The sequence below is a fragment of the Procambarus clarkii genome, chromosome 46, assembly GCF_040958095.1.
Source record: "Procambarus clarkii isolate CNS0578487 chromosome 46, FALCON_Pclarkii_2.0, whole genome shotgun sequence".
Classification (NCBI taxonomy): domain Eukaryota; kingdom Metazoa; phylum Arthropoda; class Malacostraca; order Decapoda; family Cambaridae; genus Procambarus; species Procambarus clarkii.
Genome location: NC_091195.1, coordinates 30115313 through 30128930, shown reverse-complemented (window position 1 = coordinate 30128930; position 13618 = coordinate 30115313). Strand labels below are relative to the sequence as shown.

The following is a 13618-nucleotide window of genomic DNA, read 5'->3' as shown; positions in this document are numbered from 1 at the left end:
ATAAGAACCTTTTATCTTCAGAAACCAAAAAGATCAGGATAAACAATGAATGTCTTTACAAAGAATTCAAGCACGGTCATTGCTGGGTGGGATACACTGGTAAACCGAGTGCCTCACCCGCGCCCAGCAGCACCATGTGCTAGCTCCACCCATACAGATATCAACAGATGAATCATAATCCAAGGCAAACGTCGTGTACCAATTCAAATTTTACGAGGCATTTGATGTCATGTACCAAAAAAATCGTAATCTAGAGCTTTCATAAACCAATGTACCACTGTACTGACATTACACATGAAAATTCTGTAATTGAAAATGACAGTAATTGGCAACAGAATACCACATGGTGAACAGACGACTTGATGGACCCCATGCTTCTCAACGTAACATGGTAATTTGACACTGCATGATCATTACACAAGAGGTAACGTACATGTATTTATATGCATAGTTTTAAAGTGTTCATTTATTGAGTGATGTGCTTGTTTATTCGTGAGTAGTTGATTCTGACATGGAACACGGGGGAAAACAATGCTTCCTGATATCTAATGAAGTTTGACCTTGTTACCATATTTCGTCTTTGAGTTAATGTGGAAAATGCTAGTTCATATAAATAAGTACAGTAGTGGTAAAAGGTAATAGTAACAAGATACCCATTTTACTTGAAAGTGAAAATTCTCCCTGATCTTTAATACAAAAGGATGACAAATAAAATTGTTAAATTGTTGTTAAATCAATGATATTATCTATAAATAATTGAGTTTCTTATTATCAAATGTATAATGCATTTGCAATACTTACTGATGAATTTTGATTGCTAAAACCTGCCTAATTATGGGAAAAATTTATGATAAACTAGCGATGATTTGCGAGCAACATTATCTTAGCGACTCATAACATCTCATCAAGAATTTGAGAGATTGATTAGGAATTCCTGTTGTCTATCTAAGGGGACCTTTGTTTAATTTTTACGTGTTTGAACCATTATTAATCTCATTACCACGTTAATATGAAGAAAGATTAGATGTGGCTTTGATTTAATTATAATCTATCTGAAATGCTTGCATATTCTCCAGATGCCCTTTCTTAAAGCTACCTTGAGGTGCTTCCGGGGCTTAGCGTCCCCGCGGCCCGGTCGTCGACCAGGCCTCTATGCTATGACATTAACCCCTGCACTGCTCACACATTTTCGGCAAAAAAGTCTTGGTGCAATTGTCAAGGACATATTTTTGTTGTTTTCATAAATGCTCAGGTAAAGTTAATGTCAAAATGTTTCCAAAGTCAACTATTTCCCTTTCAGAACACAGAGTAATGAAAACATTAAAAAACATAAAAATATAGTCTAATTAAAAAACAAAACTCACAACTCTTAGAGCGCCTAAAGGCGCTTTGCGCAGTGCAGTGGTTAAGCTATGATGATTTCTATGATTTTTTTTTATACTCTATTGATGGTTTATTATTAACTACAAGAAATGTCTTGTGTTGCACTAACATTAAATTTCTTGTAGGTAAATGACCTGAAGAGAGAGATCTCATTCTTGAAGGAGGAGAACCTGAAGGTGTGCCAATCATTTGATAAACAACTGGAGGACAAAACCCATTTGTTGACTCAGTTGGAAGATATGGAGAGGAAGTACGAAGGTTATGAGGATCAGCTAAACAACTTGCAGGTTGGTGCTGCATTTAACAGTTGTTGTAGATGATAATATGGTACTGTGTTGTTGATGGGTTTAACAGTTGTTGTGGATGATAATATGGTACTGTGTTGTTGATGGGTTTAACAGTTGTTGTGGATGATAATATGGTACCATATTGTTGTTGATGGGTTTAACAGTTGTTGTGGATGATAATATGGTACCATATTGTTGGTGATGGGTTTAACAGTAGTTGTGGATGATAATATGGTACCATATTGTTGGTGATGGGTTTAAAAGTTGTGGTGTTGTGGATGATATTATGGTACAGTGTTCTTGGTGATGGGGTAAAGTTGCTGTGGATGGTATGGTACAGTGTTCTTGGTGATGGGTTTAACAGTTGTGTTGTTGTGAATGATAATATGGTACTGTGTTGTTGGCAATTCATTTAACACATTTTTGTTGTTGTGGATAATGTTATGGTACTGTTGGGTATTTTATTACATGCTGATCTTGAGTACTCTACATTCTCCCATAAATTGTATTGGGAAATGAATTCGCTGTCAAATTCTTAATACCTGTACAATCATTCAAGGCAGTTATATTCTTCTTTTCATTCAGTTGGTTAATTTTAACTGCTGGGAATACAGCCCATCCTGCTATTTAGAAAGTGCAGTACCTTAAGTAACAATGTGGACCATTGTACATATATTGATGTAAGGGACAAAAAGAAAGTAGAATTTGATATTATTGAAATTAGACAAACTGGAAAAAGTTTTGTATTTGCTGCTGATAAAACCTAACTTAACCATCCTAGGTCTAATACATGCTGTCAGAAGCCTGTTACGTAAACAGGCCTCGGGACAGGTACTGCGGTCATACCGAGCAAATGTTATGCTTCACGAGCATTAGTAATATAAACAAAAAAGCTGCATTCGCCTTTGCATTGTGAAAAGTGGGCAAGTGTTAAAGTAAACGCTTGCAAAAACTTTAACAAATTTATAAAAAAAAAATTACAACACTTAGAGCTTGGCACACAATACAGTAATAAGAATAATTAAATGAACACATGAAAGTTACGTTAACCAGTTTTACAATAAGAACAACTTGGGCTTATGAATGTGCACACTTGAAACAGCACAGCATGAGCACGAAATGGCTGGGAGGCAGAATGTGAAGAGCTTGCAATGTTGACCCTGAGATCGACTGAATAGTCAGTGCCGGTCAGGAGTATTTGTACCCCTGGTGGTGACGTCACATCTTGTCAACGTTGCTTGGAACGAGGGACTGGCAGAGTACCTGTAACTACCACCAGAGATGTGGGGTGATGCAGGTGGTGAGGGAGGCATATCTGAGGTTATCTTGAGGTCAGTGCCGGTCAGGAGTATTTGTACCCCTGGTGGTGACGTCACATCTTGTCAACATTGCTTGGAACGAGGGACTGGCAGAGTACCTGTAACTACCACCAGAGATGTGGGGTGATGCAGGTGGTGAGGGAGGCATATCTTGAGGTTATCTTGAGATGATTTCGGGGCTTTTTAGTGTCCCCGCGGCCCGGTCCTCGACCAGGCCTCCACCCCCAGGAAGCAGCCCGTGACAGCTGACTAACTCCCGAGTACCTATTTACTGCTAGGTAACAGGGTCATTCAGGGTGAAAGAAACTTTGCCCATTTGTTTCTGCCTCGTGCGGGAATCGAACCCGAGCCACAGAATTACGAGTCCATGGGGTGGATGGAGTGTTGTTAAGACAGGGTGTCTGGCCCTGGCTGGAACTCCAGAACATACGTATTTGTAGATTTATAGTTTTTATTGCTGTGAAGTATTCGTGACTAGGCTGTCAACAACAAAGGTGAGAGGGAAGAGGCAGTTTGCCATCCTATGAAAGGGAATTGTGTGGCAGGCCTAATATAGACTTGTATGGTCTATACTAGGCTTAGGAATAGTAATGTTTGTTTTTTGGCTCTATTTTTTCTGGACTAAAAGTGAATAGTACCAAATTCTATTACCTAATTGTCCAATATGTCAATATATGTATGGGTCCACATAGTTAAAAAAAAAGTCTAAACAGGGGAGGATGGGTCATGGAATATGGGCAACAGACAATCTTATGCTCCAATAAGTTGTTATAGCAGCTTCTAAATTTGTAATATGGTAAGGTATCTAAATTCCAAACAAGTCTGAAGTCCTAGAGGTTTTTAGTATATGTAATTTCTATACCAAGTCTGAAGTACAGTGGGGTTAGGGTGACATCTGAGATACAAGCCGAGGTTGGTGTCACGTGAAGAATTCCTTCAAGATTTCGGTCTTCAGTTTTGTTGGGGGTTTGCTGAAAATATCCTGTATTCTTAGTACTTTATTATTACCTTGTCATCAGTGAATGTTCCATATTTATTCAAGGACCCAAATACATGATTGTGTGTTTACTCTGGACTTTGCATAAATAAAGTATATTCTGGATAAAATATTTAGGGTTCTTCTCAATATCACTGAAGGCATTATGCTCAATCGATTTTGCTAAAATTTGCAGTTTGAGCAAAGTATTTTCCTATGTAGTTTTCCTTGTTCTTGAGAGAGCATGGGGCATTCTATTATTTTTTTTCTTTGGCTCAAGCGCTGTTCTTCAAATTTGCATTATTTTCTCTTGATGGTATGTAACTTCAGTCTAGTAAAAATGTTCCTACATGTTGAGGTTACAACTTTGGTTTACATTATTCAACTGCTTTTTTCATCCTCTTTCTGTACTATCACGGTTTTAGTTTCACGTTGGTAAGTTTAATATGAATTTAACCAATTCTCATCCTTGATTTGAAACGGACTGTGAATATCTGTTGTACTCACCTAAATTGTGCTTGCGGGGGTTGAGCTCTGGCTCTTTAGTCCCGCCTCTCAACCGTCAATCAACAGGTAATTACCTAAGTGTAGTTACAGGATGAGAGCTACGCCAGGTTCCTGAGTCTATTGGGCTCTATCATATCTTCACTTGAAACTGTGTATGGAGTCAGCCTCCACCACATCACTTCCTAATGCATTCCATTTGTCAACCACTCTGACACTAAAAAAGTTCTTTCTAATAGCTCTGTGGTTTATTGGGCACTCAGTTTCCACCTGTGTCCCCTACTGTGTGTGCCCCTTGTGTTAAATAGCCTGTCTTTATCTACCCTATTGATTGTCTTGAGAATCTTGAATGTGATGATCATGTCCCCACCCTAACTCTTCTGTCTTCCAACAAAGTGAGGTTTAATTCCCATTGTCTCTCCTCATAGCTCATACCTCTCAGTTCGGGTATTAGTCTGGTGGCAAACCTTTGAACCTTTTCCAGTTTAGTCTTATGCTTGACTAGATATGGACTCCATGCTGGAGCCGCATACTCCAGGATTGGTCTGACATATGTGGTATATAATGTTCTGAAAGATTCCTTACACAAGTTTCTAAAGGCCATTCTTATGTTTACCAACCTGGCATATGCTGCTGGTGTTATCCTCTTGATATGTACTTCAGGGGACAGGTCTGGCATGATATCAACCCCAGGTCTTTCTCTCTTTCAGACTCTTGAAGAATTTCATCTCCCAAATGATACCTTGTATCTGGTCTCCTGCTCCCTACCCCTATCTTCATTACATTACATTTGCTTGGGCTAAACTGTATCAACCATTTGTTCGACTATTCCTGCAGCTTGTCCAGGTCTTCTTGAAGCCTCAAGCAGTCCTCCTGTGTCTTAATCCTTCTCATAATTTTAGCGTCGTCAGCAAACATTGAGAGGAAGGAGTCTATACCCACTGGGAGGTCATTTACGTATATCAGAAACAGGATATGTCCGAGTACAGAGCCCTGTGGGACACCACTGGTGACTTCACGCCAATCTGAGGTCTCGCCCCTCACTGTAATTCTCTGCTTCCTATTGCTTAGGTACTCCCTTAATCACTGGAGTGCCCTACCAGTTACTCCTGCCTGTTTCTCCAGCTTATGCATCAGCCTTTTATGGGGTACTGTGTCAAAGGCTTTCCAACAGTCCAAAAAAAAAAGTCTGCTCATCCTTCTCTTTCTTGCTTAATCTTTGTCACCTGATCATAGAATTCTATTAACACTTTCGCGCGCCCTGGGAAGGTAAAAAAAAAAGCGGTATGTGCGCGCGGCGTTTTTGCCGCGTAAGCGTAAAAACAAAAATGTGTATACTCTTTTTACTCTCCTGAACTTAGTTCTCGAGCTACGTATTTCATTTTGGTACCAACGTGTTCGCAATAAAATTCTCTAGGAGAACATCAGTAAAAAAAAGTCACGAAACGTATAGGGATACCAGCACCAAATAAATAACTACAAAGATGACTCGCCGTGAGCGCCCAACAGCAACAAAATGTTTTTACTCTTGGGATTGTTATCACCTCCACACTTGTCCTACAGCGTTAAATTTGGTATCAATGGACTCGCAATGAAATTCCCAACACGGTGATATGAATATAAGCGTAGAATAATGATGCGGCCCGCCCGCAAGAGTGTGGGAAGTGGTGGAACTGTTACCCGGTATCGGTGACGGGACGACACATGTGCGATACGGCACTTTGAAAGTTTATACTTATTTCACTGTCCTGACATTATTATTCTATGTACGTCATTCATTTTTGTGTCAATGTGTTCGCAATAGAATGTTCTATGAGCCCGTAGGTAAAAAAGATCAACAAAGCGTAAGATAGAATAGCGCCAAATATAAAACGACGCTGGAACATATCAGTGAGCGTCAAACACACACGAAATGTTTTTACTTTTGTTATGTTTGTCAAGTTTATGCTTGTTGCACACAGTTATTTTTGGTTGTACATTGATCGGAATTAAATTCCCCAAACAGACATATGCATATAATACATGATATGGAGGAAGCATTACCAGTATAAACGGCTAAAGTCACCCACCTGCAACCCGTTTGGGACACTCATGCAGACACACGCTACACCCAAAAAAAAAATCTATGAAGGTTCGAGTCTACTTATGGCAGTTTGTGATACAGTGTTCATTCTGGTATCAAAATACTCGTTTCAGTTTGTAGTTCATGCGATTTTCAGAATCAACTGAATCGCTGGAGGTTCAACATTTGAGTAAGTCATCTGACAAAACCGTCTCGTCAAATGGCAGTGTGCCAGACATCTCGGGTTCTGATTCGGTTGCTTCTTCAGCTTGGTGTTGAAGTGAACAAGGGCCGCCTCACACCAGATGGTCCAGGAGTTTGCATGGCGTCAGCATAGGCAGGACCTGTCATCATTTATGTCTGGAGCGTGCCGCAAGTGTTGAGATACTGTTGCTGTTTGAGGCCAATCTTCCGGGTCCCAGCACAATAGGGCCCAATTTGCCACCTCGTGGAACTGTAGCAATGTTAGCTTTTTTTGATCAGTTGTGTTGTATTTGTACAAAACAAAGGCATTATGCAAAGCCATTTGCAGGAAATAAAACGTTATCTTTTTGGTCCACTTGTGAGTTTTCCTGGTAAAATGGTAATACCATTTGATCGAAGTGGTCCACACCTTTCATGAACTTATTGTACCATGCAGCCTAGTGGTGAGAAAGAGAGCCTCATGGCGCGCAGTTTGAAACAAACCCAAAGTAAATCGGATTAAAATTGAATTTTATACAAATATTTTTTATGAGGACGTAAATTTATGTCCACATCTCAGAAGTGGTGAGGTGAAACAGGACTCCGGGCGGAGTCCTCATCCGCAGAAAGTGTTAAGCCTGTAAGGCAAGATTTACCCTCCCTGAACCCATGTTGATGGGTTGTCACGAAGTCCCTTCTCTCCAGATGTGTTACTAGGTTTTTTCTCACGATCTTCTCCATCACCTTGCATGGTATACAAGTTAAGGACACTGGCCTGTAGTTCAGTGCCTCTTGTCTGTCGCCCTTTTTGTATATTGGGACCACATTAGCCATCTTCCATATTTCTGGTAGGTCTCCCGTTTCCAGTGACCTACTATACACTATGGAGAGTGGCAAACAAAGTGCTCCTGCACTCTTTCAATACCCATGGTTAGATTCCGTCCGGCCCAACAGCTTTTCTCCTGTCCAGCTCCAATAGGTGCTTCTTGACCTCATCTCTTGTAATTTCGAACCCTTCCAAGGTCGCCTGGTTTTCTGCCACCTCTCCTAGTGCCGTGACCTTGTTCTATTATAAAGACCTCCTGGAACCTTTTGTTGAGTTGTTCACACACCTGTCATTTTCTGTGTACCTGTCCTCACCCGTCCTAAGTTTCATCATCTGTTCCTTCAATGTTGTCTTCCTCCTGATGTGACTGTGTAGTAGCTTTGGTTCGGTCTTGGCTTTATTAGCTTTATCATTTTCATACCTTTTCTCAGTTGATCTTCTCACCCTAACATACTCGTTCCTGGTTCTCTGGTGTCTCTCTCTACTTTCTGGTGTTCTGTTATTACGGGAGTACCTCCATGCTCTTTTGTTCAGCTCCTTTGCTTTCATACATTCCCTATTAAACCACGGATTCTTCTTTTGCTTCTCGGTTTTTCCTGTCAGGCCGGGATAAACCTGTTTACAGCCTCCTGACACTTTTGGGTGACATAGTCCATCATGTCTTGTACAGACTTGGTATGAAGTTCTGTGTCCCATTGTATATCCTTAGGAATTTATTCATCTCCTCATAGTTTCCCTTTCCGTACGCCTGCCCTTTGTTTCCCAGTTCTTTTTTGGTGAAGATAATTCCTAGCTCAACCAGGTACTCAAAACTCAATATACTATGATCACTCATTCCCAAGGGGGCTTCCAACTTAACTTCCTTTATATTCGACTCATTTAGGGTAAACATCAGATGTAGCAAAGCTGGTTCATCCTCTCCTCTCATTCTTGTTAATCCCTTGACGTGTTGACTTGGAAAGTTTCTTGTTGCCACGTCCAGCAGCTTGGCTCTCCATGTGTCTGGTCCTCCATGTGGGTCTTTGTTCCCCCAATCCATCTTCCCATGTTGTGTAGCGTGTCTGTTGTGAGAAGCGCGCATTTTAAAACTAGTCCCATAATAATCGAACAATAAATGGAATTTTAACATATCATTTTGGACGCACCGTGCTTCCTCGCGCACACTGAGTCAGACGCACAATGCGTCTGTATATGAATAATCGGTCAGGCAAAGTGTTAAAATACCAGTGTTCTAGCCATGGGCTTTTTCCTGAACAGTGCCTCTCAGCATGTTTAACATGCTAGGCTCAACTGACAATGCGCAGTGATTGTTCATTCTCTGTCTGGCTGGTTCATCATTACTATTACTTACTACTACTACTGCTTGTAATTACCTAAGTGTAGGTACAGGATGAGAGCTACGCTCGTGGTGTCTTCCCAGTCTTCCCAGCACTGTCATATAACGCTTTGAAACTACTGACGGTCTTGGCCTCCTCCACCTTCTCCCCTAACTTGTTCCAACCGTCTACCACTCTGCGAAAGTGAATTTTCTTATATTTCTTCGGCATCTGTGTTTAGCTAGTTTATATCTATGACCTCTTGTTCTTAAAGTTCCAGGTCTAAGGAAATCTTCCCTATCGATTTTATCAATTCCTGTTATTATTTTGTATGTAGTGATCATATCACCTCTTTTTCTTCTGTCTTCCAGTTTTGGCATATTTAATGCCTCTAACCTCTCTTCGTAGCTCTTGCCCTTCAGTTCTGGGAGCCACTTGGTAGCATGTCTTTGTACCTTTTCCAGTTTGTTGATGTGCTGCTTAAGATATGAGCACCACACAACCGCTGCATATTCTAGCTTTGGTCTAACAAAAGTCATGAACAATTTCTTTAGTATATCGCCATCCATGTATTTAAAGGCAATTCTGAAGTTAGAAAGCGTGGCATAGGCTCCTCGCACAATATTCTTTATGTGGTCCTCAGGTGACAGTTTTCTATATAGAACCACCCCTAGATCTCTTTCTTTATCAGAATTCTTTAACGATTTCTCACATAATATATAGGTTGTGTGGGGTCTCTGTTCTCCTATTCCACATTCCATAATATGGCATTTATTAACATTTATTAACATTAAATTCCATTTGCCAAGTGGTGCTCCATATACTTATTTTGTCCAGGTCATCTTGAAGGGCATGACAATCATCTAAGTTTCTTATCCTTCCTATTATCTTAGCATCATCAGCAAACATGTTCATATAATTCTGTATACCAACTGGTAGATCATTTATGTAGACAATAAACATCACTGGTGCAAGAACTGAACCCTGTGGTACTCCACTTGTGACATTTCTCCAGTCCGATACATTGCCTCTGATCACTGCCCTCATTTTTCTATCGGAAAATTTTTCATCCATGTTAGAAGCTTACCTGTCACCCCTCCAATATTTTCCAGTTTCCAGAACAACCTCTTATGTGGAACTCTGTCGAAAGCCTTTTTTAGGTCCAGATAGATGCAGTCAACCCAACCATCTCTTTCCTGTAATATCTCTGTTGCTCGATCATAGAAACTGAGTAAATTCGATACACAGGATCTTCCAGATCGAAAACCATACTGTCTGTCTGATATTATATCATTTCTCTCCAGGTGTTCTACCCATTTAGTTTTAATTATTTTTTCCAATATTTTGACTATTACACATGTCAGTGATACCGGTCTATAATTAAGGGGGTCTTCCCTGCTTCCACTTTTGTTGATTGGAACTATGTTAGCTTTTTTCCACACATCAGCTACAACTCCTGTAAACAGGGATGCCTGAAAAATCAGTTGAAGAGGAATGCTGAGCTCAGGTGCACATTCTCTCAGAACCCATGGTTAAACTCCATCTGTACCAACTGCCTTGTTGTTATTTAGCTCCTTGAGCATTTTTTCCACTTCGTCTCTAGACACCTCTATGTGCTCTGTTGTTCTCTGGAATTCTTATTGTATCTGGTTCCCTGAAGATTTCATTTTGTACAAACACACTTTGGAACTTTTCGTTTAATGTTTCACATTTCCTTTTCATTTTCCATGAATCTATTTTCCATTTTCAACCTCTGTATATCATCCTTTACCTGCAATTTGTTGTTTATGAATTTATAGAATAGACCTGGTTCTGTTTTATATTTGTCTGCAATCCCTTTTTCAAAATTTATTTCTGCCTCTCTCCTCACTGCCGTGTAGTTGTTTCTCGCATCTTTGTATCGCTGGTATGTTTGGGGGTTCGGCCTCTTCCTGTATTGATTCCATTTTTGTGTCTTGGTCTCTGGCCCTCTCGCACTTTCTGTTGAACCAATCCTGTTTCCTAGTTCTGCTTCTCTGTTTTTGTATAAATTTTTGTGTGCCTTTATCATATATTTCACAAAACTTGACATACATCTCATTCACTTCCTTGCCTAGCAACAAGTCTGTCCAATTATACCTACTAAAAAAATTTCTAAGGTTGCCATAATGTCCTCTCCTAAAGTCAGGTTTTTCAATTGTGAATAGTACCATGATGTCTTTAACATTTCGTGTTACTATCCGAGTAGCTCTCGGTGAATACATGGCTTTGTTTTCATGCTGTGTGTATTACCTGCATTACTCGATACCTGTAACAAGCAGGTATCGAGCATGTATTGTTTGTGTAATTACCTAAGTGTTCTTTTGGTATGAGAGCTACAGTCATGGTGTCCAGTTTTCCCAATAATATCTTGTGAAATTCTAAAGTTTCTGATAATTTTAGCATACGTTACCCTCATTTGTTTTAGTCCGTTAGTCTACCAATCTGTTCATAAAAGGTTTTTGTTGTTTCTACCCTTGATCTTGATAGTGTGCATATTTGTACTTTGTTTATTATATCATCACTAAAAATGTTATACAATTATTGAAATAAAATGTAAGCCTTTTATTTTTTGGCCTATCCGCAGACTTCATTGTTAAACAAAACAGCAGAGGCAGAAGACTTGCATAAAAAATACAAAGCTTCCAGTCAGGCTCTGGGACTACTTAAGGAAGAGATGGGCACAGCAGAAGTCAGCATTATTAACCTGAAAACGGAAAAGCAATCTCTTAATAATACATTGGTAACACAAGATACAAAGATGAAGTGTCTCTACAAGGTAAGTGTGAGGGTACAGTGCTTCAGGCATGTTCTTTGGGGTTAATTGATAGTAGTTACCACCATTCCGATGTATGCCATTCAGAGTGTAGTCAGTTTGTTCGGTTGCAGTCTTCTCCTTTACTTGTGAAGACTGAGATGGGCCTCTTGCTGGAGGGATGCTTGGTTGGTCAAGCCGGGGGTGCATCATTTGTTGTCTGGTTGCGGCTCTTCGTTACCTGCGCCCCTCGGCTTCTGTGGCCAGGGATGCGCTTTGGGTTGATCCGGTTTCCCTCGTTCTATGTTCCAGGGATTGGGTCTTCCAGGTTGTCTGCAGGGTTATTAAGTCTAGCCAGCCTGCGGTCTATCCCTGTGCCCATGACGTGCATCAGTTTGCTTCTTTGGCTGCCGTTTTTGGCTCCAGGTCTTGGGCTGATATTTGGGTGTGGGAAATTTGATGCATATTGATGCATATTCCAATTTTTGATCTCGCAAAGGTTGTGGACAATTTTTGTAATTCCTTGCATACACATTTGCAAGAATTAATGATTAATAAGTTACTGGGCTGACTAATATAGAAGTATGTGAGGGTTGTGATGTCACTGTTTACTACATACATATGTACGTACATGGATGGTGTCACGAGAGGTCGATGTACAAATGTTAAAATATAAACCAAGGTCATAGGCCTAATATGATTATAGTACCAATATATACTGTTTGGACCCAAACAAATTTCATGTTTTTTACTATTAATTTTGTAAATGTAAAAAAATGCAGGTCAAAACCAGAATGTGGAGTATGGTGCCGGTATCTCAAGCCCAATAAATAACAAGAAAATGTGCAAAGATATGCAACTAAATGGCTTCCAGAATTGAAAAACAAGAACTACGAGGAAAGGCACAAGGTGTCTATCTACTAAAACGAGAAGAGAGAAGGAAAAAGCGGTAGTATGATCACTGCTGTACTCATAAAATAGTAGCAGGAATTGACAAAGAAAAATTCTTAAACTGCAAATTCAAGAACAGATCATAAATTTAAACTAAGGAAACAAAGTTACTGAAGAAATGTAGAAAGTTCAACTTTGCAAATACTGTAGTAGTAGATGGTTGGAATAAGTTAAATGAGGAATGCTCCTCCTGGCACTTGTGTTGTCCTGTCTTGAGTACTGCTCAGTACTCACTTCCCCCTTCAGAGCAGGAGAGATTGCTGAAATATAGGGAATACAGAGAACATATACGGCACGCATAGACGAGATAAAGCACCTAAATTATTGGGATCGTCTCAAAGCCCTCCAAATGTACTCGCTACAAAGGAGACGAGAGAGATACCAAATAATATATGGAAAGTACTGGAGGGCCAGGTAACAAACCTACACCGTAAAATAACAACTTACTGGAGTGAACGATATGAAAGAAAATGCTGAATAGAACCAATGAAGAGCAGAGGTGCCATAGGCACAATCAGAGAATACTGTATAAACATCAGAGGTCCACGGTTGTTCAACACCCTCCCAGCGAGCATAAGAAATATTGCCGGAACAACAGTGGACATCTTCAAGAGGAAACTAGATTGTTTCCTCCAAGGAGTGCCAGACCAATCGAGCTGTGGTGGATATGTGGGCCTGCGGACCGCTTCAAGTAACAGCCTAGTGGACCAAACTCTCATAAGTCAAGCCTGTCCTCGGGCCGGGCGTGGGGAGTAGAACTCCCAGAACCCCATCAACCAGGTATCAATCAGGCCAAAACTGTTAGTAGTTTGAGTGTGTCATGTGACAGAGTACCGGGAAGACAGTACACCATGACCTTGGCTCTTATTCAATAAATTCACTTTGATACATATATACTATATATAAATACATAGCCACTTTTCATGGCATTTAACAGCACTCTGCTAACTCCATAAGTATTCATTGTTCTCCAGAATTTATTGGGTTTTTTTCTGGGGGAGCCCCTACGGCTCCCAGGAGCTTACCAGGCTGATATGC

At 40.3% G+C, this 13618-nt stretch overlaps 1 protein-coding gene across 1 annotated transcript in view; it reads left to right on the top strand.

Moving 5' to 3' along the window:
- Nucleotides 1-13618, top strand: part of LOC123770547 (hyaluronan mediated motility receptor) — a 188038-nt gene that overhangs the window by 150596 nt on the left and 23824 nt on the right. Inside the window, exons 18-19 of the mRNA XM_045762557.2 lie at nucleotides 1509-1670; nucleotides 11462-11653. Coding sequence (XP_045618513.2) covers nucleotides 1509-1670; nucleotides 11462-11653 — 354 coding nt within the window. The remainder of the gene's footprint in view (nucleotides 1-1508; nucleotides 1671-11461; nucleotides 11654-13618) is intronic.